The sequence below is a fragment of the Notamacropus eugenii genome, chromosome 1, assembly GCF_028372415.1.
Source record: "Notamacropus eugenii isolate mMacEug1 chromosome 1, mMacEug1.pri_v2, whole genome shotgun sequence".
Taxonomy (NCBI): domain Eukaryota; kingdom Metazoa; phylum Chordata; class Mammalia; order Diprotodontia; family Macropodidae; genus Notamacropus; species Notamacropus eugenii.
Window position 1 is genome coordinate 441,538,502 of NC_092872.1, and position 23,861 is coordinate 441,562,362.

At 39.2% G+C, this 23,861-nt stretch overlaps 1 protein-coding gene across 1 annotated transcript; it reads left to right on the top strand.

Moving 5' to 3' along the window:
- The first annotated feature begins 4 nt into the window (after positions 1 to 4).
- Positions 5 to 16,037, top strand: LOC140519082 (protein CutA homolog). Its single transcript, XM_072631780.1, has 6 exons — positions 5 to 240; positions 3,568 to 3,716; positions 9,217 to 9,276; positions 14,190 to 14,235; positions 14,676 to 14,725; positions 15,548 to 16,037. Exons 1-6 carry the CDS (start codon positions 163 to 165, stop codon positions 15,648 to 15,650), a joined length of 486 nt encoding a protein of 161 aa, XP_072487881.1. The 5' UTR covers positions 5 to 162; the 3' UTR covers positions 15,651 to 16,037.
- The last annotated feature ends 7,824 nt before the right edge of the window (positions 16,038 to 23,861 follow it).

A 23,861-nucleotide genomic window follows, 5' to 3' on the forward strand; every position in this document is an offset into this window, starting at 1 on the left:
GACAAGAGGAGAGGAGGGGAGGGGCTGGAGAGCCCTGCAAGGACCCCGGCTCCTCTGCCAAGCCCAGCCTAGCGGGGTCCCAGAGGGCGCCCGGGTGGCAGCGCGGCTGCAGCGGCTGAGCAGGAGCCGGGGGTCCGCACGCCGCTAGCGCCCGAGGGCACCATGGACTGGCCGATTCCGCGCTGCCCGCCGCTCGCTACCCAGAGCTGCCTTCGCCCCGGCTGCCTCCACTGGCTCCTGGTGAGTGCCCGGCCCTAGGGAGGGTTCCCCTCGGACTTTAGGGATGTTGGGATTCAAAGTCCCACGGACCACGGAGATCTAATTCAACTTACTCATTTTACTGATAAGGAAATCGAGACCCCGAGAGGGCAATAAACTTGCTCAAGGTTACACAGGTGGCATTACGGCACACTCCAAACCTGGTCTTCTGACCCCGAATGCTGTCTGTTTCTAAAACACAACCTCTGCCAGTGAAGACTGGGAGTGGCCGCCAGTACCCCGGGGCAGTGGGTCCACAGTGGGAATCCTCTCCTCTGCCCGTGGAGTGACGCCGATACCGACCACCTGCCTCCTACCTACTGAGTCCTCTTCCTCTCCTTTCTGAGAAACCCCGGCTGAAACTCTAAAAAAGTGAAAAAACTGAAAAAGGAGCGCGAACGGGTGGGGGCTAGCGAGGGAGATTAAAACATTACACATTTTTATATCCAAATCACGTTTAAATTAATTGCCTTTATTTTATCCCATTAAAGGGAATTTTAAAAAAATGCAAATTGGAGCTTTTGATCCCTTCAAAACTGCCCCCTTTCCTGTTATTCTCATGTCCCCCGAGCCAGGGGCTTTCTTGATGGAAATTGTTGTATCTACCCCTGGGCCCCAAAGAACTCTGATCTCAGTTTGGACTTTAGCACCTTGAAGCTCCTCTGACATCTGAGGGTCCTGAGAAAGCCCTGCTTGTGGTCAAATGTCAACTCCTCCGAGTCTGTCTCTCTGCTCTTCTGCTCCAGTTTGTCCTTTTTGTCTCCATGTCCATCTATCTCTCTGGTCCTTCCTTACCTGGAAGGAGGGTTGGACTGGATGATTTCCAAGATCTCTTCACACAGCATTATCATTCCATGTTCTAAGATCCTTTTCAGTTCTGATAGTCTATCATGTAGTCATATACAATCTTTTTTTTTTTAAAAGACCCTATTGGATTTCATGGTTTGGACCCTTTTCATCAAGAGGTTGTGTCTTATTTTAGAGCAGCTGGATTGCCAAATCAGAGAGGCAGATGAGAGGAAAGATGTGGTTATGGCAGAGAAAAAAACCAGCCTGCCATTTAGTCAAACTCAGAAAGTAAAGAAATAAAGACAGCAGTCATGCCCTGCCAGAAGACAGGAGCCAGCCAAAGGCAGAGAGACTGGGGAGTAAAAGAGGGAGAACAGAAATGGATTTGAGCAAGGCCAGGGAAAGAGGGTGGAGATCTAGAGGTGCCCAAAATGCTGGAGTCCATCCAGGGAGCTCTAGGGATACATACTGAGAAAATGCAGGGAAGTCTCTCATGTATGTGATGCTTAACACCACTTCTTTCTGAAATAATTGTATCTGTCATTTGTGTAATGGGGAAATAGATATTAAAGGACTTTGAAAAAATTAAGTAAAAGTACTTTACAAAGTCCTTTAACAGTAATTTTCTTATGTTGAGTCTCATTAAAAACCTAATGAGATGCGTAGGGCAGATAGTATTATCCATATTTTACAAAGATAAAGCTGAGACTCAGAAAAGCTTATTTTGAGCCTCAGAAAAGCCAAATGAGTTTAGTAGGATAGATGGTATTATCTACATTTTACAACTGAGGAAAGTGAGACTCAGAGCAGGTAAGTGATTTGCCCAGGGTTACGCACTTAGTATCATAGGATTTAGACTTGGAATAGATTTTAGAGCTTACCCAATCTCTTGGATTTACTTTCTGAGTTCCAAAGAAGTTAAACTTTCCCAAGTTCATATGGATTGTCCATATCAATAAAACATGGACTTGTGAATGAAGGTACCCTGACACAAATTCAGTAGTACTCTGATGAAGAGTCAGCAATAAGAACTCATGGTCACTACTCCATCTGGTGAACTTACTATGTTTCTAGGGCATATGTTTTAGAATTGGGAGTGGAAGGAGTTACATAATCAGACATATTCCCTGGTCAGAAGAAACTGGAGTTTTAAACACTTGGCTTCAAGAAATGAACTTCACAGTTCCACAGTAGTAGAGATGTGGTTGGATGGGAGTTTGTCTGATGGGGGTTTTAATGGATAAAGCTAATGAGACCATAGGCTACATCAAGCAAAAAGAGCACAAAACCACAGAAGTGGTGTTCCCAGTGTCTTTTGCCCTAGTCAAAGTAGTATATCTGGAATACTGTGCTCATCTGGAAGTGGCACATTTTAGGAAGGATGCTGATCAGCTGGGGAGAGTCTAGAGGAGGGCACGAAGAATACTGAAGGACTTTGAAAGCATGTCATGTGAAGATGAGTTGAAGGAACTAGGGGTGATAACTATCTTCAAGTATTTGAAAAGCTTCCATGTGAAAGAAAGATTTGACCTTTCCCGCTGATTTCCATGGGGCAAAATTAAGAGTAGTGGGTGGCTGGAAGTTGCTGAGAGACAGATTTAAGCTTGATATGAGGAATGACTTCCTAATATTTCAATTATACTTGAATACAGTGGGCTGTAGCTGAGAGCAGTGAGTTTCCCATTACTGGAGATATTTGAATGAAGACTAAATGGCCACACTGGGGAGGATATATTAGAAAGTGTTTTGTTCAGGCAGAGTTTGGACTAGACAGCTATTCTCTGAAGTCCTTGCCAACTCTAAGACCAAGTGAGCCTGTAAGACAGACAGATATGTGATTGTGACTGAAGAAATCAAGAGAATCTAAAGGCAGGTACCATAATCTTAAAGTAGGTTAGGGGGTAAAGCAAAAAGCAAATAAAAAAAGGAGGGGGTTCTAATTTCCTTTGTGAGTATTGACTTCACATAGTAACTTGTTTTGCAACCATTTAGTGCATTTACCCTGTAAAACTGTATGTTTGTGTTTATTCATCTATGAGATTATAAACTCTCTGAAGGCAGGGACCGTATTTTAACCAAAATTTGTAACTCTCTAGTTCCTAGCACAATGCTTTATACACTGGAGACATTTAATAAGTATTTGTCAAATGATCCAAAGAGAAATGTGCCTGCTATGTTCCAGACACTGTTAGGCACTTTTTACAAATATTATCTCATCTGATCCTCACAATAATCCTAGGAGGTAGGTGATATTATTATCTCCATTTTACAGTTGAGGAAATTGAGGCAGGTAGAAGTTAATCGACTTGCCTGAGGTCACACAACTAGTAAGTGCCTGAGGCCAGAGATTTGAATTCTGGTCTTCCTAAACCCAGGCCCAGCCCTCTATCCACTGTACCACCAGCTGCCTCAATGAATGAATGAATGAATGAATGAATGTGATTGCACAGAGGTTTTGTTTCTTTGAAGGACTGAATAGACCTGAGCAGTCTTGACCTATGTCTCCTGACTTTTCTCTAGGTGGTGATGGCCTTCCTCCTGTCATACCCTATGCTGAAGACCATCAGCCTCCATCTCCACTCATCGGTTACTGGCAGCTACCTCTCGGGGACTCATTCAGTTGCCTTTGTCAACTGCCCCAATGAACAGATCGCCAAAGATATAGCAAGGTAAAGTGATGGAATGTAGGGCTTAGGGGTCCAGTTTGTGGGCTGGAAGATATCAGAGCTGTTAAATTACCTTAGGAGTGGGGCTCTGTTTCTTCCCTCTCTAGGCTAAAACTACTCAGCCCTGTACATTTAGGAGTCAAGGGGCTATGATTTGATGGACCCTTTGGTCTCTGTGAAAAGAAATGGCCTAGAAGATAAATAACAATAATAGCTCAAGTTTATATTATTGGATAAGGTTTGCAAAGCGCTTCATATTTATTATTTCATTTGCCCTATACTAATGTAGTCTATTGCCGTTTTTATTTAGGCAATCAGTTAGCAATGGTCTTTGAAAGCTTCAAGTGAAGTAATGTTATTTATAGTCATAATCCCTTGTCTTTGAATACTACTTTATATTTTCTTTTTTGAAAAAGAATTTATTGATGTCTCTTATTTTTACATAGCCTGAATTTCACCACCCTTCACACTATATCTTTCCTCTCCCCCATCTCAGAGAGCCATTCCTTATAGCAAATAATTACATTTTATAATTTTCAAATCACTTCTATAATTTTTTCCCACTTTATCCTCAAAACATCTCCGTGAAGTAAGCAGGGGTGGGGACTATTATTCCCATTTTACAGATAATGAAACTGAAAGATCTTGAACCAAGACCTAGGTTCGCCTACCTAACTCTCTAATCCAAAGTTCTTTCTACTAACTACAAAAGTACTAATGTTATGACAATAAAAATGACAATAACTCCATTTATACAGTACTTCAAGATTTTCAACATTAGATGGCGAGAGTACAAGTACCATACTCATTTTATAGATGGGGAAATTGGGTCTCAGAAGGGCGAAGTGACCTGCTTTGGACATGGCTATTAAGTATCATTGGCAAGAAACAAATTGCCAAAAAACAAAGGTCATTTGACTATAATAACACTGTTCTTTCCACTGGTATATTAGACCCCCTAATACACAGACACACACACACACACACACACACACACACACTCTCTCTCTCTCTCTCTCTCTCTCTCACACACACTCCCTGAAGTTCATGTTTTGAATTGGCTTTTAAAAATTTTCAGCGTTCAGTCTGAGTTGCTAATTAATTCATGTCAAATGGAAAGAAGGCTGAGAATTAGGGTCCATATTCCTTCAAGAGTACTTAAAAGTATTTAAGCACTTTTCTACTGTCAGTTTTCCTTTAAGAGGTGTGACAGGTGAAAAAGGAAATGACTGAAGGAAACAAAGATTCGACTTTCTGAACATACTGATTTATTAGGCAATGCACGTCAATTGCCTCACAAATTGGGACCAAGACCTTCCTCAGTTTAGAACTGGGCCTGGAATACAGAGGGAGACACACTTGTTTATACATTAAAAACAATTAAGCAAATAGGACCAATTAATTAAAAGGAAACAATACAACATTAGGTAATCTGATTTCTAATTGTATGGAAGATTAGGAATTTTCCAAATTGGGAGGGAAAGAGTGAACAGCTAAAAAAAACGGTATCCCACTCCCTCTAAGTGTAAACAGTAATTGATCAATCAGTAGGGGGCCAGTTTTCAGATAAGAAATATGAGTTGCTTGAGATGTACAATTGTGAGAAAACTTGCATCAAACTTTGGGTCTGACTGAGTTCCTGGTCAACATAACCTAGGGCCTTGGTTAAGGGTCTTTAAATAGCAGGTAGAGGTGGGTTTCCCAGGTGAGTTCAAACAATGTAATAAAGTTTTCTCCCACTTCCCATAATTGAATAAAGTTTTCTCACAATACAGAAGTTGGACTAGACCCATAACTGAATAGAAACTTAGCTCCAGAACTGAGCCAGAAGATGGAATCAGTGTGGTTCGCTCAATTCCCACAATTAACCACTTGGTGTCCCAATCTTCTCAATTAGCTCAGGGCTAATTGAACCAAAATGTTAGAGGTGGGAATCACAGCATGTTAAAGTGGGAAGTGATCTTTGAGGTCATCCCATCCAACCCCAGTCTGAAGCATGAATCCTCTTTACAGAATTCCCATCAAGTGACCAGCTAGTTTGATGGGGTGACCCCCTAAGTTCTGAGGTACGCCATTCCACTGGAGATGGGGACCATTTCTGGGAAATTATTTCTTATACCAAACCAAAATCTGCATCCCCATAACTTCCTGTTGCTTTGAGTTTTGTCCTCTGGGGCCAAGTAGAACAAGCTCGTTTCCTTTTCTGATAGCCCAAGATAACCTTGCACATGTTGAAAGACAGGAATAAAGAAAGCAGCTAGAAAGAGAGCTGGAGAATGGCCTGACCAGGCCTTCTTGAGCCCTTTCCTTCCTAATTCACAGTCTAGCTTTTTTTTTTTTTTACAGTGCTCAAAAAAAGAAAATAAAAATACACCTGAACCTTCAAGAGCTAAATGACCTTTTGTGGAACATTGATGACAATGGCTGAGAGCAGATCAGCTCTGGTCTTGGCTTCATTTCTCCTCTACTGAGGCTTTTCCTTTCATTTTCTTCATATTAATATTTAATCTGGAGGAAACATAGGACCAGTGGCACTGTTGGCCTGTAGTACACAGGGACACTATTCATGCCCTTCTCTGTGGCAGCACATGAATTATTCAGTGCCCACTTCAACCCAGCCCTGTTATATGTGACTTTCCCACTGTTCCTTATGGGGGCCTGTATTCTCTAAGCCCAGAAGCATATAGTACAGAAACTAGTCCCAGAAACTTTCTGGATACACAGGCTGTTCTGGGAGGCAAGGTTAGGGTAGCCCATATAGTTATTCCTCTGGGGTTGCATTGGGTGTGTCAATAAGGGGACCTAGGTTCTAGTAACACTTCTGACATTACCTCTTTGTATGACTGTGGGTAAGTCATTTCTTTTCCCTAGACCTTAGTTTCTTCATGTATAAAATGAAAGTGTTTGAACTAGATGACTTGTAGGGTTCCTTCCAGCTTTGAATCTTCTTATCCCATGAGGACAATATCTCAAATTTTTATTGTGTTTTAAGCAGCAACTCTGAAGTGGTAAGTGAAAATTTTATTTCCCCCTTTTTACAGATTAGGAGATTATGAGGGTCATAGAAGCTAAATGATCTCTTAAATTTCCTTCTACCTTTCCATAGATCTGAAGCCACAGCCTTTCAAAGAAAGCATCTGAGCGGCCCAATTGGCATGCAAGAGAGACTAGTTAGGAGACATTTATAGGATCAGAGCTTTGGAGCTACAAAAGACCTTAAAGTCCATTAAGTCCAACCCACTTACTTTACAAGTGGGGAAACTGAGGTCCATGGAGGTAGAGTGACTTGCCCAAGGTCATTCAGGTAATTAACTTTTTCTGGTAATTGAGATGAAACTGGTCATGGCTGGACACTTGTTCCTCTGGTTTCTGGAGTGCCCTTCCTTATGAGGTCAGGCTATGGAGACTATGCTTAGTCCCTTACTATACCCTTCTTCCCTGGGAGAGAGCCAACAGAGCATACACTTTTTCCCCCACAGACACAAGTCTTATTTCCTCCATTGGGGAGGCCCCTGTCCATCTTGTCTAGGTTTCTGAGACATTTTTCCTAAACTTCAGTAACTAACTTGTCTCTTATTCAGGGCACTGTCCTAGTTTGCATCTATCAAAAGCACTACAAACTTGGTGCCAAGTTATAGCCTTCTGTCTTCTCCCTCTCCGTTCCTTTCTGTTGCCCCAAAGCCTTAACTTATCTTCCAAGGTCAGCAGTTTCAGAACAGAAGTCGTCAAAGTTCCTGGGAAAGGGAGCTGATCTCTTCTTCGATAGGGCTACTGACCTAGACAGGCTCTAGTTACAGTGTATGGTCAGCAAACCTGCTCCCTTGGCTGGAAGAGCTTTTGTTTAGTCCTTTGTTTCCTGACTACAGAAGGAGGGCCTGCGTAATTCTTACATGACTTATTGATGTGGTGTGTGTGTTTTGAATTTAAGTACAATAACATTAGACATTTCCCTCAAGTGGCTGGCAGGGTGAGGGAGTTGGGGGATGGGCCGTTGTTGTGAGATCCAACCTGGCAAGAGAGCTTAGTCATTCAACTTTCCCCTGACAGTTACTGAGCTGAGCCCTTTCCCCTTTGGCAGAATCACGAGCTGTTAGAAAAAGAGGATTTTAGAGGTGGTGGGGACCTTAGAGATCACCCATTTGGTCCAACTCCCTTATTTTACAGATGAGGAAAGTGAGGCCCAGGGGGGAGTGACTGGCCTGAAGTCACACAGGTAAATAACAAGTAGAGATGAGGTCAGATTCTCTGAAACCAAATTCAACATCCTCCTTTCCCCCCACTCACACCCACACACCCATACACCCATACTGAGTTATGCTACTTTGGCCTCTCTGCCACATAGTGAGTTACATTTTTTTTCCCCTTGCCACTTAGTCCTGACTCCTGGATTGCCACCCATCTCTAATTAAGCAAATTGAGATTAATCCTAGAACTTGGCTGTCTAGAGTGAGTAAACTGCCCAGCAGTTGCTGTAGAAACAAGGCTGCCTCCTAACCCTCCTTAATACAATTAAAAGGTTTATTTAGACACTGGAATTTTACTGTCACCTGGAGGAGTGACAGAAAGTGAGAGTCATTCTGTGGGTACTACGCTAATGGGGAAGGTGAACTAGAATGCTGCTCAGACCGGTATTTGAGGGAGGAGAAAATAGGTCGGTTGTATAGGACAAAGTGACTGGGTGAATGTATCTGAGAAAGTTCGTTCTGTTGGGTGCACATCTTAAGGTTGAGGAAGACCTTGAGCTAAGGCTCCCCAGGCTTTGAAATAGGCCAGCAGTGGAGTATGATGGAAAGAGCATTGGACTTGGAGCTTGTAGGCCTGAAAACCTTGGTTAGAGTCCTGGTTCTGTCACCATCCAGTTGGGGGATCTTGAGTTAATCATCATGCCTTTCAGAGTCTCAGTATCCTCATCTTTAAAATGGGGCTAGTGTCATTTGTATTTTCTATCCCAAAACAACGTGGAAACACTCTATAAGGCTTGAAGCCTTATCAAATGAGTTATAATTCCTGGGCTATAGGTTTTTCTATCCCAGGACACTCCTTAAAGTCGTTAACAACCTGTTCTTCCAATAAGCAAACCTTTTCTGAGTGACTTAACCTTTATCACTAGGCCTCAGGAGAGGAAGAGGTTGTTTTCCCTAAGTGTCTTCCTTAGAGCTAAAAGTATGCTGGGGTCACTTCCAACCAGGCTGCTGACTGCTAAATTTTCCTTGGGAGTAATTACCCTTCATAAATGGGCAAATGCTATAAATCAAGGCTTGACTGACTGTCTAGATTTAAGAAAGTGATGGAGGAAATTATAATAATGTAGCTTAAACTTAAAAGTATGTCTTGTTTAAAATTGTTTCTTCCTTTAGAGAGTTGATTATTAAACAGCACGTGCCTGCCTGCAGCTGACTAAGTCTATCCCCACGAGGCCAGTTCACAAGTCAAAGATACTGGATTATGGCAAAGAATTATTTCCTGAATCACTCACTTTCCTCCCTTTCTCTCTCTGCCTCAGGACCATCCTAGATAAGAAGCTGGCTGCCTGTGTGAATATCCTGCCAAGGGCTTCCTCTCTGTGAGTAGGGCCTGCTGTCCCTTCAGGTTTCCACCTTTGGTGCTGCGAAAGGGCTATGGGCAGGGCTGGGCTGCAGGTTAGCAGTATAGTCGCCTCATTTTTCACCCCAGGATTCCTAAGAGAATCCTGTCTGAGGCCCCAGAGCAACACCAGTGCTAGGAACTAATTCTTTACAAGTGCTATTATTCGTTTGCTCCAAACCCTTCCAAAACTCCTTATCACTCACAAGATAAAGACAGGATTGGGAGCCAGAAGGGTCCTAGATGAAGAGATCTTTGAGGTCAGAGAGCGGTCTTAACCGTTTGGAATCTCTTTGGCAGTCTGGTAAAGCCTATGGACCCCTTTTAATCTATAAAACAATAATGCAGCTTTAAATGCATTAGGTTAGAAAGGAAACCAACCATATGGTAATAGTTATAAAAAAATTTTATTTTAAACAAGGTAATGGGCCCAAATTTAATCTAATCTAAATAAAATCTGAGTTCAAAAGAGATGAAGTCTACAGCCTTAGTGCTCACAGGCAGTAAGTTGGGAATTCTGGATTCAGACCCAGATCCTCTGACTCCAGGTCCAGTACCTTACACTGTGTCCTAACCAGGTAACAGATCCCCTGCAGTCTGCACCACAAAATCATTTCTATAACTCTGCTGATCTTGAAAATGCTCCATTGCTTGGACCGTGGTAGCCATTTGATGTTTGGCTGGGTATTTGAACCAAGAAACAGAATATATAGAAATTAAAGTCAATATAATCTCTTGGAAAATTTGAGGAATGGATGGCCCATTACCAAATAGAGCATTGACCTAGAAGTCTTCACATCTCAGGCCTGTTACTAACTGGTTGTCCCTGGACAAATCACTTAACTTTTGAGCACCCAAAAAAGAGTGTTGAGGGTGGGGAGGGACGGAAACTTAATGCTGTGTAATTCTAATCATCAACAATGTCCTTAAAGAAGAGAGGAGAAAATGAAGCTTTCCTCTTGTTCCTCCTCTTTTTTCTTCTTCTCCTCCTTCTCCCCTTTCTTCATCTCTCTTTTCCTGCTTCTTTTCCTCTTTCCAGAAGCAGGACCCTATGGCTTTGGAGAAATGGGTATACAGACTCAGTTAATGTGTTGGCTAGTTTTGCTAAACTTCTTTGCCTTTTTAAAAAAAAAAATTGTGACAAAGGATAGCTCCCTGGGGAGGGGAAAAAGAAGGGATATGTTTAGAAATAAAAAATAATGTAAAAATGATAATATAAAAGAATTAATAAACATTCAAAAAAATATGAGTGTCGTACTAGATGATTCCTAAAGTCCCTTCAAGCTTTAATAATCTGTGAATTACAACATATTATGATTCTTGTACACTATTGGGGAATTGGGTCCCACACACAATGGTCATTTCCTCCCCCTGGCATTTAAGGACCTCCATAACCTGGCCAAATGTATTTCCTACTAAGTTTCTATGTGAAACCTCTGATCCATCTAAACTGGCTTTTCTTCATTGTCCTCCCACACATACCACATGGCTAATACTGGAATGCGTGCTGTGATACCCTCTTTACTCTCTCTGTATTCTGCATGGCACAGTTCAGATCCTTTTTTTTTTTTTTACATAGCTTTCCCTTTCCACTGCAGTTTTCAGTGTTTTCCTCTGCCTTAGAACTCATCACTTTTTCTGCCTGAGTCACACATTTCAACATTAATCATAATCAGGCACTTCCTGTGTATCATTGTCCCAACCGACATCATTTCACTGGAAAGTTATTAATATGGTATAACCAAGGGTATATTGGTAAATGTTTAACAACCAGCTCTCCAGAGGAAAAAAAGGCATTAGAATACACTTTTAAGTTTAACCTGCATTATTAATATTTACTCTGCCATGTTCTTAAATGTAGATAATCAGCCACCACAACAGAATCTAAGCCATGACTTTTAGCATTTACCAATTTCTGAGGCATAAATTCTCCCACTGGAAATTTAACAGTTTGCTCCAGTGAGGCCAGTTTGAGCTGGCTCCGGCACTTATTTGGTTATAATTAAGTCTTGCTATTAGGTCATTTGCTGAGGCACACAATTCTAATGTTGCTTTTTCCTGTAAGGCTCCTATTCTTTTATAACATTTTATCTTTACTCGCTTCTTACTCTACCAATGCCTTACAAAGGGTATGCCTATACTCCCATTGTGCTGAATGTCTTAAGAGACATATATTACTTGTCATAGGATCTGGCACCAGAAGGGACTTTAGAGATCACCTAGTCCACTCCTCTCGCTTTCTTTAAGATAAGAAAATTAAAACCCAGAGAGGTTAGTTGACTTGCCTAAGGTTACATAGGTAAGTAGCTGAGCCAGTATCTGAACCCAGGTTTGCTGATTCTAAAGCCAATTCTTCTCTTTCTACTCCACCACAGGGCCTTTTGTGGTGATCTGCCTTTACCCTGTTTCCTATCCAATCTAACCTTAATAATCTTCCTAATTTGCTGCTCTGACAACATACCATTTTTGTCTACTTCTTAGTGGCACAGTTTAAGAAGGACACCATGAACTGGAGTGTGGGTGAGCAGTAATGTGGAGAGGGAACTAGGAAACTACGTTATATGAGGAGCCACATAGAAAAGTAGAATATGTAGCCCGAAGAAGGAGGAAACAGGGAGAAAAAGAAGGATAGAATGACTTGCTTTCAGATATATAAAGGTACTGTCCAGTGCATGGAGTAAGCTTCCTTATTTTCTATGGAACTAGGGGTAATAGGAGAAAGTCACAGAAAGGCAGATTTTGGTCCTTTAAAGACAGAACTTACTAACAATTAGAGCTGTCCTAAAATATAACAGGAAATATCCAATCAGACTGGATGAGCCCTTGTCACAGATTCTATATAGGAGTTCCCAAATAAAGAATAAAGTTGAGACTAGTCTCTTCCCTCCCTTTTGGCCCCAAGATCCTAGAATTTTATGTTCTATCTCTCTATGGTTAGAAATCCTTATTAAAGGGGGCAGGGGTGTTTTAAAATTTCCTTCTCATCTTAGTCATTTAAAAAAAGTTTTTAAATTTATTTTAAACTTAAATATAAAATACAAAAAGAAAAAAAATTGTTGTGTACACAGCAGAAGAGAAGAGAGGATTCTGTATAAAGGAATACATTTCCATGTCAAAAAAAACATTATAATGAATACTACACATTATTTTCAAAGCTGTTCATCTTGGCTTCCTTGTATGTTCCTTTTTGTCCCCTGCTGTGCACTTTTTACTTTATTTTTCCCTCTCCCCCCCAGAAGGCTACAATTAAGCATATATACATACATATACATATATAGATATTCTTATATATGTATATATCCATAAACACTCAAGTGCACATACATATGATTGTATTATGTCTATTTCCATTGGTCATCTGTTTCTCTGAAGATGGATAGCATCTTCCCTCATAAGTCCAAGTTTTTTCATATTTTTCTAAATCTATCAGCTCCTCATTTCCTATACCACTATAATATTCCAATCCAATCACATTCTATATGGCAGAAAGTCTTCAAGAGTTTTTTTTTTAAATCAGTTTTCCACATTCTCTCTATTCTTGGCAGTATAGGTTTTATTTATATGGGAAATTTTTAATTTAAAATAATCAGAATTATGCATTTTATATTTCAACACTGCTCTCACCTTATGAGATGGTGTAAGGTCTTATACTACTGAATCCAGTTCCTTCACATCTTTTTTTTCCTGGTTTCCTTAAAGTTCCTGACCCTCTTCGCTTCCCAGTGAACCCTGTTACTGGTTTTCTGACTCAATAAGATAACTTTTTAGTAATTTAGTTGAGATGACATTACATAAATACATTAGGTAAAATTGTGATTTTTTATTATATTAGCTTTACCTACCCATTCACAATCAATATTACTTCAATTATTGAGATCTAACTTTGTATAAAAGGTGTTTTGTGTTTATATTGGTATAGTTCCTGTGTCTGTTTTGACAAGCATGCTCTCATTTTTTATATGTGTAGTTATTTTCTATAGTCTAAAACAATGAATGTGACTGACACATAGTATAGTGTCCCTATTTTTCTCTTTTTATTAAATTTGATTTTAGTTTTAACTTTGTCTGAGATCATGATTACTATCCTTGCTTTTTTATGTAATAAATTCTACTACTAACCTTTATTTTATGTTTGTGTGCAGCTCTTGTTTTTATAGTGTTTCCTCAAAGTCACATATTGTTAAATTCCAATTTTTAATCTGTTATCAGTTTTCATTTTGTAGGTAAATTCATCCTATTCACATGCTAAACTTTAATTACATATTGCACATTTTCCTCCTTCCTATTTTTCTTACTATCCTTCTCAGCCTATTCCTATCCCTCCTCACTCTTCTATTTACTTCTACCTACTGCTTTGCCTTCCTATTCCTTAACCTACCAGGTGGTTCAAGAATCCCTTATCCTCTCCTTCCACCCTATCCCCCCCCTTAGCCTCTTATTTCTTTCTGAATTTGGAAGATTTTTATGCCCTTCTAAATATATGTTGTTCCCTCTTTATCCCATTTCCATTAATCTACACACCATTCTGCGCCCCCTTTATCCTATTTCCTATCCTCCATATTCTCCCTTATCCTCCCTCCCCCCCCCCCCCCAGGTCTCCTTATCCTCTTATTCCTTTCTGTTTTTCAAGGCAGTTGGGGTTAAGTGACTTGTCCAGGGTCACAAAGATCGTAACGGTCAAGTGTCTGAGGTCACATTTGAACTCATGTCCTCCTCACTCCAGGGCTGGTACTCTATCCACTGAACCACCTAGCTGCCCCCATCTTAGTCATTTTTAACTAGCAGGAAATGAGCTGGTGGTATAAGGTTAGGGGGATGGCATTTTAGGAGAGCTCTGCCTAAACTTAAAGCAGAATAATATTTTTTTTTTTATAATTTTGTTACCTCTTCTAGGTACTTCTGGAAGGGAGAGATTGAAGAAACCACAGAAATCCTTTTGGTAAGTGTGAGTACCAGTCCAGATCTAAAGGGTCTGGGGCAAGGTAGAGTGAGTAATGAAGAGAAACTCACCCTACCCCTTTTTGTTTTTTATCATTTTCAGTTTTTAAAACAAGTCTCATAAAGCCATAAAATGTTAGGCCTGAAAGAGACCTTAGAATATAGAAAATATAGAATGTCAGAACTGACATCATAAAATATTCAAGCAAGAAAGGGCCTTAGAAATCACTTAGTGTGACCCCTTTTATTTTATAGATGAGGATGGGGTATAGTTCCATCTCTGCTAAGTTTTGTATACAAGCCCTTGAGTCATTTCTGAGAACCTCAGTGGAAATCTATAGTTTCAGAGTCAGGGGGAAAAACTTTGGTTTATCAGAGACAAGAGTGATATTACATGATCTAGAAATGAATTTCTGAAATACTGATGTTTTTCTTGAACAGTTAGTGAAAACGAAGACTTCAAAAATACAGGAACTCTCTAACTACATCAGGTGAGACTTCTCCCTTTCCATCAGCTTATCTCTAATCCCTTTCCTTCAGCTGTTTGGTCAAGGAGCTGAATCTGATGAATGTCCCAGATACAGTTGAAGGCAGGATGCTTAACTGAGCCTGTGCATGGTGACAGATATACCCCTTATGGAGATTCAATAAGGATGGGGAATAGCTGGGTGGGGAGGGGGCTGGCTGGAGAGGATCTATGGTGTTAAATAGTTTTGGGGGAATTCTCCGTGTGGTTATTTATGTACTTATGCAAGTGAGATATCTGAAGCCGTGGTATTCCCCCAAGTAAGCTAACACTAACAACAAACATTCTACTTAGTGGTGTGTGTGTGTGTGTGTGTGCGCGCGCGCACGTGAGAGAGAGACACACACACGCACACAGACACACACACATACAACAAAGAGAAGGAGCATGGTAGATTGAGTAGAAAGTTGGACTTGGAGTCAGTAAGACCCAGCTTCAAACTCTTCCTATGATATTAAGTAGCTGTGGGAGTGTCACCTCATCCTTCTGAGCCCTAGCCACTCTCTGAGACTAGTTTATTAAGTCAAAGATGGGCTGTGATCTGCTCTGATACTCCAGTGATGAAGCCACAGATCCTTTAAATATTAGAGAGCAAAAGATTCCCTGACTGTGTGTCAGGACCTTTAATGAGGACAGAGGTCATTGGTTAAACATAACAAGACCCACTACTAAACAGCTGTTGGCTAAAGGATATTAGATGAAATGCATACATCTATGAGGATCTCAAGGCTTCTTTCTCAAGAGATATCTCCAACCATACTTACTTAGCTCTTTTTTCTTTCTTTAGCTCAATTCATCCTTTTGAAATTCCTGAGCTCTTCAGTCTACCCATCGACCAAGGAAACCCTCTTTATTTAAAGTGGATTGAGGAAGGGGTAGCTGAGGACTGAACAGTGGCCCACTCTGCTTTCTGGTGTGACAGTTCTCACACTGTTGTCTTTCTCATTGGGGAGAGCTCTGTAGAGAGCATGGCAGGAGGTGAGGAGAGACAGTTGCTGCCCCTTGGACTGAAAGACATTTAGAAGATAATTAACTTATGGATTCTGATGCTTTTGTCAGCTTTTTGCCCATTCCAGGTAATGAGCTGAAGAGGTGAAAACATATTGAAAGCAAAAGAAGATAGCTATGTACTTCGACCTTTAAGGGGATGGTTGTGAGGGTTCCACCCTGCCTCTCTTGCCTGTCACCACATATACTTCCAGATGTACCACCATCCCGTGGAATGTTCCCTTTTCACAGTGTGGATCCCTTAGTAAAAAAATGAGTATGCTTTTCAATTGTCTTTATTGCCTCTGTTAGGAAGAAACCTGACAAACTAACTAATTCACCCTTAGGTTCTAGGAGCTAGATGTGTTTCTCCCTCAAACAGATTTTTTTTTCCTTTAAAATATTTTATTTTTTTTCCAGTTACCTATAAAAACATTTTTAACCTTCATTTTTTCAATTTTGAGTTTTAAATTCTCTCCCTCTTTTCTCTCCCCCTCATTAAGGCAAACATTTTCATATAGTAATATATATGCAGTCATGCAAAACATATTTCCATATTAGTCATATTGTAAAAGAAAACACAGACCCAAAAAAAACTCACAAGAAAAATAAAGTTTAAAAAAGTATGCTTTTAAAAAAGTATGAATTCAGATTCTATCAGTTCTTTCTCTGGAGGTAGATAGTATTTTTATCATGAGTCTTTCAGAATTGTCTTCAATAATTGTATTATTGAGAACAGTTGAGTCATCTTACAATTAATCATCTTACAATATTGCTGTTATGATGTATAATGTTCTCACTTCACTTAGCATCCATTACAATCATATAACACAACTTGTTTAGCCGGTCCCCAATCGATGGACAGCCCCTCCATCTCCAATGCTTTGCCACCACAAAAAGAGTTGCTATAAATATTTTTGTCCATATAGGTCCTTTCCTTTCTTTTTATTTTTATTTTTTATCTCTTTCAAATACAGACCCAGTAGTGGTATTGCTACATCAAAGGGTATGCACAGTTTGATTGCCCCTTGGCCATAATTCCCAGTTGCCCTTCAGAATAGTTGGATCAGTTTACAATCCTACCAACAGTGCATTAGTTTCTCAATTTTCTCACATCTTCTCCAGTATTTGTCATTTTCCTTTTCTGGATAGGTATGGGGAAGTACCTTAGAGTTGTTTTAATTTGCATTTCTCTAATCAGTAGTGATTTAGAACATCTTTTTGTATGACGATAGATAGCTTTGATTATTTCATTTGAAAACTGCCTATTCATATCCTATTCATTTATGAATTGGAGAATAACTTGTATTCCTAGAAATTTGACTCAGTTGTCTATATTTGAGAAATGAGGCCTTTATACTTACATCAAGAGAAACTTGCTGTAACCCTCCCCCTCAATTTTCTGCTTTCCTTCTAATCTTGGCTGCATTGATTTTGTTTGTGCAGGACCTTTTTAATTTAATGTAATTGAAATTATCCATTTTACATCTCGTAATGCTCTCTTTCTCATTTGGTCATAAATTCTCCCCTTATACATAGTTATGACAGGTAAACTATTCCATACTTTCCTAATTTGCTTATGCCATAACCCTTTATGTCTAAATCATGTACCCATTTTGATCTTATCTTGATATATAGTGTGAGATGTTGGTCTTTACTTAGTTCCTGACAAACTATTTTCCAGTTTTCCCAGAAATTTATGTCAAATAGTGACATAATAGAGTTCTTGTTCCCAAAGCTTGGATCTTTGGGTTTATCGAACAATAGGTTACTATGGACATTAGTAAATACCTATATATTGTGTACCTAATCTATTCCACTGATTCACTACTCTATTTTTTAGCCAGTACCAGATTGTGTTGATGATTACCACTTTGTAATATAGTTTGAGATCTAGTACAGCTAAGTCACAAAAGGGAAATTTTAAAAAGAGCTTGAAGAGGGAATGCTTAACCCAAAATAATACTTTTCAGGGATCTCTGTGGTAGATGGAGGAGGAACTTTCAAATCTCCTCAAAACACCCCTGCCCCTGATAGATAAATCTTTTTCTTGCTAATCCTGGGAAGTAATGTAGACTTTCCTGGACAGAAACCCACATCCCTAAAAGGAGAAGGTATTGATAACAATCTAGGAGAAGAGGAAGGGTATCTCTATTAAAGAGAGAAGGGCTGGGGTTTGGCATATGGACTTCTCTTCCTGTGTTGAGGATAAACCAGTTATCTAGGACCTCCAAGGCTAGATCTGACCACTTTCTAACTTCCTATGACTGACTTAAGGGCCATTATGGAAAAGAGAATTCATGTTGGATTGGGAGAACACAAATGGCCCCATCCAGATATGGACAAAATAAACACAAGCAATGTATCCTGAGTAGTACTCACAATGCTAACCTTTGGTTAGACATTGCAACTGAGAATTATGGAATTGGAGTATGGCAGAGATTGAAGGCACTTTAGAGGTTAACTAGGCCAACCTTGTCATTTTACAGATAAGAATCCTAAGGCTTAGAAAGATGGGGTGACTGACTCAGGATTACTCAGCCAGTAATTGTGGAACTGTTACAAAACCCAGGTCATCGGACTCCCAAGCCTTAAATCTGGGGCCCATGGACATGAAGGCAGGTTTTGGCCACTCTGGCCCTCCTCACTTCCAGGTTTATTATACAGTTCCTTGTACACATGAATGGGCATTCAATGAACAAGCCTATATGAAGAAACAAAGATTTAAACAGTTGTTTTGTAAAACAAGTAATATTATAAATTTAAAACAAACATGAAATTTACATTTGAAACCATTACACGGTTATTATTTAGTCATTTTTTTCAGTCCTGTCAGACTCTTCATGACCTTTTTGGGGGTTTTCTTGGCAAACATATTGTTGTGGTTTGCTATTTCCTTCTTCCTCATTTTACAGATGAGGAAACTGAGGCAAACAGAGTGAAGTGACTTGCTCAGGTTCATGCAGCTGATAAATGTCTGAGACTGGATTTGGACTGAGAAAGAGGAATCTTCCTGACTCCGGGGCCGGCAGTCTATCCACTGTGCCATCTAACTGCACCATGATAGGCTAGCTGGAGCATTTAACTGTTCACCGAATGATCTGTAGTTCTGATGATAATAACTGACATTTATGTAGCATCCCTTTAATACATTATTTTACTTGAATCTCAAAGCAACCTTGTGAGGTAGATAGTACAGGTATTATCTCTGTTTTACAGATGAGAAAACTGAGGTACAGAGATAAAATGACCTTCCCACGGTCACACAGCTAATTAGGTATGAGAGGTAAGATCTAAAACTAGGTCTTCCTGACTTTCTCTAGATCTTTCCTTACCACACTGTGCTGCCTTATTATAAATATTGTATCAGGTTTTGGTTTAAAAAGTACACTGATCGTATGAAGCTTTGTTAGTGAAGGGATACCAAGGTGGAGAAAAGGGTTTAAAATCAATCCTATGAGGAATAAACTAGCATATTAGCTTAGTGTTTCCTCTGTGAAGCCTCCCCTGGACTACCCCCAGCTGGTCTTGATCTCTTCCTCTGATCTTACAGTATCTGCTGTTTCTATCCCTCATTGGCTCCTTATCACACATTGCCTTGAATTGTCATTTGCCTTTTCATACACTTTGGTCTTGACTCCCTAACTAGACTGTGACCTCCTTGGGGGACGGGAACTCTTTTTCCTAGCTAACTTTTTTTCTGTATTCTCCAATAACAGATAGCACAGTTCTCTGTGCAAAGAAGGCACTAAATAAATGCTACCATTTAAATTATTTTCACTCCAAAGATAAATGGAGAAGAATGGACACTGTGGACTGTATTTGTTTTGTCAAAGTTTACATCTTGTGTTCTTTTGTCAAGCTGTGATTTCCTAAATCATATTTGCACTGAAGAAGAGAAGGCAAGGAAAAGAACTGAGAAGTAGGACTGCTTTGTTTTTCTCATTATTCCTTGCAGAACAAGTCTCAGTTGAAATACAGGAATTTATGGTGTGCAAATTTTCCATCTCTTCATATTCTCTTCCACCTTCTCCCATCCTCTCTCTTCTCACCAACACTTAGATCTTTTGGGAAGGTAAGCTTCTTGTTTTGTATTCTAACTGATTATGTCCAACACTGTTTAAATTGTCATGTGCCTTAAAGTGAGGAGCTAATGGGGTCACTCTTCTGTGAGCCCCTGGCTTCAGCATCTACAGCAATAGAATGAGTTTGATCACTCTCTGAGCCAAGGGAAAGGAGGAGCCAAAGGGGAGAGTTGGCCTGGAATATTCACCTGTGAGTGAATGGTGGGTGTCCTGCCTTATGTGTTATTTTTTCAAATTTATTTATAGCTTTTACTTTTAACTTACTTACATTTCTGAATATATCTTCCTTTTGCTATTCAGTAAAGGGTTACCCTCATAACCAAAAATAAAAGTATATATTTTTGATAAAGTCCAAAAGTTTTCAACAAAGCATATTTTAGGCCCATATAGGCTTTTCAGTGATTTTAGTTAAATTTTTCTTTTCTTGATGTTGTTTTTTTTTAACCTTACAGTTGTAGGGGAAAAAATGCTCATTACAAGATTATATCTTTTGAGTTGGTGTATATTTTACATGCAGGTTACATATTCATATACACATATGTGTATGCATGTATATATGTACATACATGTATATATCAACACACATATATTTATTATATATAATATTGATATATCTATATACAATATATAAATTATATGTGTTATATATAGTAGATGTGAATCTATATAATCTATATAAACAGACATAGTATTTATATAAATGTATGTGTACATGTAACATAGATTTATATATAGACAGATACCAGAACTGGACAATAGTCTCTGGCCACCAGAGAAAGAACTGAAAAATAGAAGTTTGTATAGTATAGTTTGACATATGTGTGTGTGTGTGTGTATATAGATATATGTATATACACATATATATCTGTGTCAAATGGTGGCCTTCTCTAGTGCAGGGTGGGGCGAGGGAGGAATAAATAGGTCTTAGCTTCTTTAGAGTGGGGAAAGGTCTCTGAGGGTACATAGTTCAACTTTCTCAATTTTAAAAATGAGGTAAAAGAGATGGGTCTGAATCACATTTAGGAAAACTGCATGGCACTTTTATAACCCCACATTGCACCCTATTACAAAAGTCCATCTTTTTAAAAACCAGTGTTTACCCAGTGATTCTCCACAGTCTGGAATCAGGTGATCTAAAAGGCAATGTAAAGATTCGTGGTGGGTATGAGAGGGCTATAATATACCATGTCTGATGACATGCATGAGAAGTGGCATAGGAAACATTATTAAGAAGCAACATAGAACATGGAAAGACTTGCATGAAATAAAGAAGAGTGAAATGATCAGAACCAAGAGAACAATATATATATATATGTATGTATATATATATATATTCTGAATATTATAAATACTCAGATCAACTACAAAGGACCTATGAAAGAAGATGCTTTCTACCTCCAGAAAAAGAACTGAGAAAGAGAAATTTGTATAGTATAATTTGACACATATACATACATATGTGTATATATATATATCTGTGTCAAATGGTGGCCTTCTCCAGTGCAGGGTGGGCAGGGAAGAAGAAAAAATAAAAAGTTTACAGCAGAAAACAAAAGAAAACTTGGAAGGAAGCACAGAAATACAGAGTAGTCTTGAAAATGATGTATTTATTATATAGGGTTTTTTAAAATAAATTGAAATGGCAATTCATGGTTTCATATTGAATCCTCTTTTTGTGTTGTACTGTGTACATGGAAATCCTTTATTTTCTTTTTGTACTTAAGTTCAATGTGAATTTTAAAATTTGAAAAAAATAAAAGAAGCAACACAGAATAGTGAAATACACACTGAATTTGGAATCAGACAACTTGTGTTTGTAGATTGCTTTTACAATATTCTCCTTGTTTGACTTTGGTTAAGTCCTGTGACTTCTTTGGGCTTAGTTCCCTCATCTGTAAGATGAGGGGAGTAGGCTATCAGTGTTTCCTAAGATCTATTTCATCTCCAAATCTCCATGATCCTATGTTTGACTAGAAAAGGTGAGCTAGTCAAGTCCAAACAAAGCATGAAGTCCTCTTCAGTGTCTTAGTACAATAATGAGTGCATTTATTTTTTTAGCCTAATGGCACTCTATATGGTGCCACGTGGTCCCCTCCTCTGGTATTTTATGGAGTTTAAATAAGATGAAAAGCTAGAGGTAGAGTCACAATAGTTCAAAGCCCTCAGGCAAATTCCTTGTTGTTCGGTTGTGCCAGACTCTTAGCAATCCCATACGGGGTTTTCTTGTGAAAGATCCTAGAGGGAATTGCCATTTTCTTCTTCAGGAGATTAAGGCAAATGGGTTAAGTGACTTGCCCAGGGTCACACAGCTAGTAAGTGTCTGAACCTGGATTTGAACTCGGGCCTATCCTAACTTCAGGCCCAATGCTCTCTCTATCCTTTGAGCCACCAACTGCCTCCTAAGCAAAGTCCCAATACAAGGTAAAAGAGGCAACTTGGCATAGATGAGGGATGAGGACTTTGAGTCAGGAAGATCTGAGTTCACTTCATGTCTCAGACACTTATTAGCTATGTAACATGAGGCAAGTCATTTAACCTAGCTGTGCCTCATTTTCCTCATTTGTAAAATGAAAGGGATGGACTCAGTGTCCTCTAAGGTATCTTCCAGGTTTAATTCTTTGATCCTATAAACTTTGATGTTCTGGGTCCAGATCTGTGATCTTAGTTTCTCACATTTGTCAAAGCTTTACAGTTTACCATGCTTTCTTGCACTATCTTATTTGACCCTCAAAACAACTCCATGGAGTATTTAAGACATTTTCATTTTATAGGTGAGGATACTGTTCTTAAGAAAGTTGTTATTTTTCCCAAGATTAATTTTGATTTTCAAAACTCAACATTGTCACTGTTAAAAAAAAAATAAACTAACCCAGTCTTTGATATTTTGATATTCAAGAGTTCACTGACTTCATTTATATGGGTATGTCCTCTTCCAGCATAGACTGGAACCCTGTCACACTGTAACAGGGAGTCTTCATGAGTCTCTGTGAATAACTTTCTGGTGATGAGCATCTCCTAAGTTAGGCTGGGCTGTAGACAACAGGTCCCAGGTAGGGCCTATCAGATCCATGGCCTTCATGCAATTCAGGGTTACCTAGACCTCACAATGAGACTCCAAAATAGGACTCTACTTAGACTGTTTTAATAAAAAGCATATTGTTCAGAAAAAGGTAAAGTCTCACTATACTTTGTTCTGGTCAGACTAGATAGGATCAAAGATCTAGGGCTAGAAGGCACCTGAGAAACCATTTAGTCTAATTGCTCTCATTTAATAGATGAGGAAACAGGTTCCAAAAGACTAAGTCACTTGCCTAAGGTTACATAGGTAAGTGATCAAATCAAGATTGAAACTCAGGTCCTGTGACTCCAAATTTCAAGGTTCTTATATTATGTTAGGTTCTGGGTACCATATTTTTTAAAAAGACATTGTTAGATGGAGCTTTTTTGGTTTAAGGTGACTAGGTGGGGAAGGAATCTTAAACTAGGCTTATCTGGGGAATAATATATGTTTCGCCACTAGAGGAGAAGACTTTGGGGGAATTAAGTAGCTATCTTCAAATATCTAAAGTGTTGCCATGAAGTAGAGGAGGGTAAACATATTCTCTGTTGCTAAAGAAAGAGAATTAAAATCAGCCTTTGAAAGTTAACAGAACAGGGAAATGACTACATGAGGAGAAGAAATAGGGTGGTGATTGGTGGTTTCAGTTCTAGGCAGGAAGCTGGTCTGCAAGTTAGGTCTTTTATAGGAATCTCAGGAAACATTCAGGAAATTGTCCTGGAGTGAACAATAACCAGGAAGAGAGAGAGTAGAGACTGTTGGGAAATAGGAATTGTAGGGAATGAAGCTAAGGATACAGGAGAGATCACCAGAAATAAGAAATACTAACACTGAAATAATTTACAGGAAATTATTTTAACACTACTTTCAGAATTCTTTCTTTCCTGTAATTATGTCTATTTTTTATCCTCAGAAGCTACTTTGGTGGTAATTTATTTTTCCATACAGTTTCTTAGTTGAATGGCATTTAG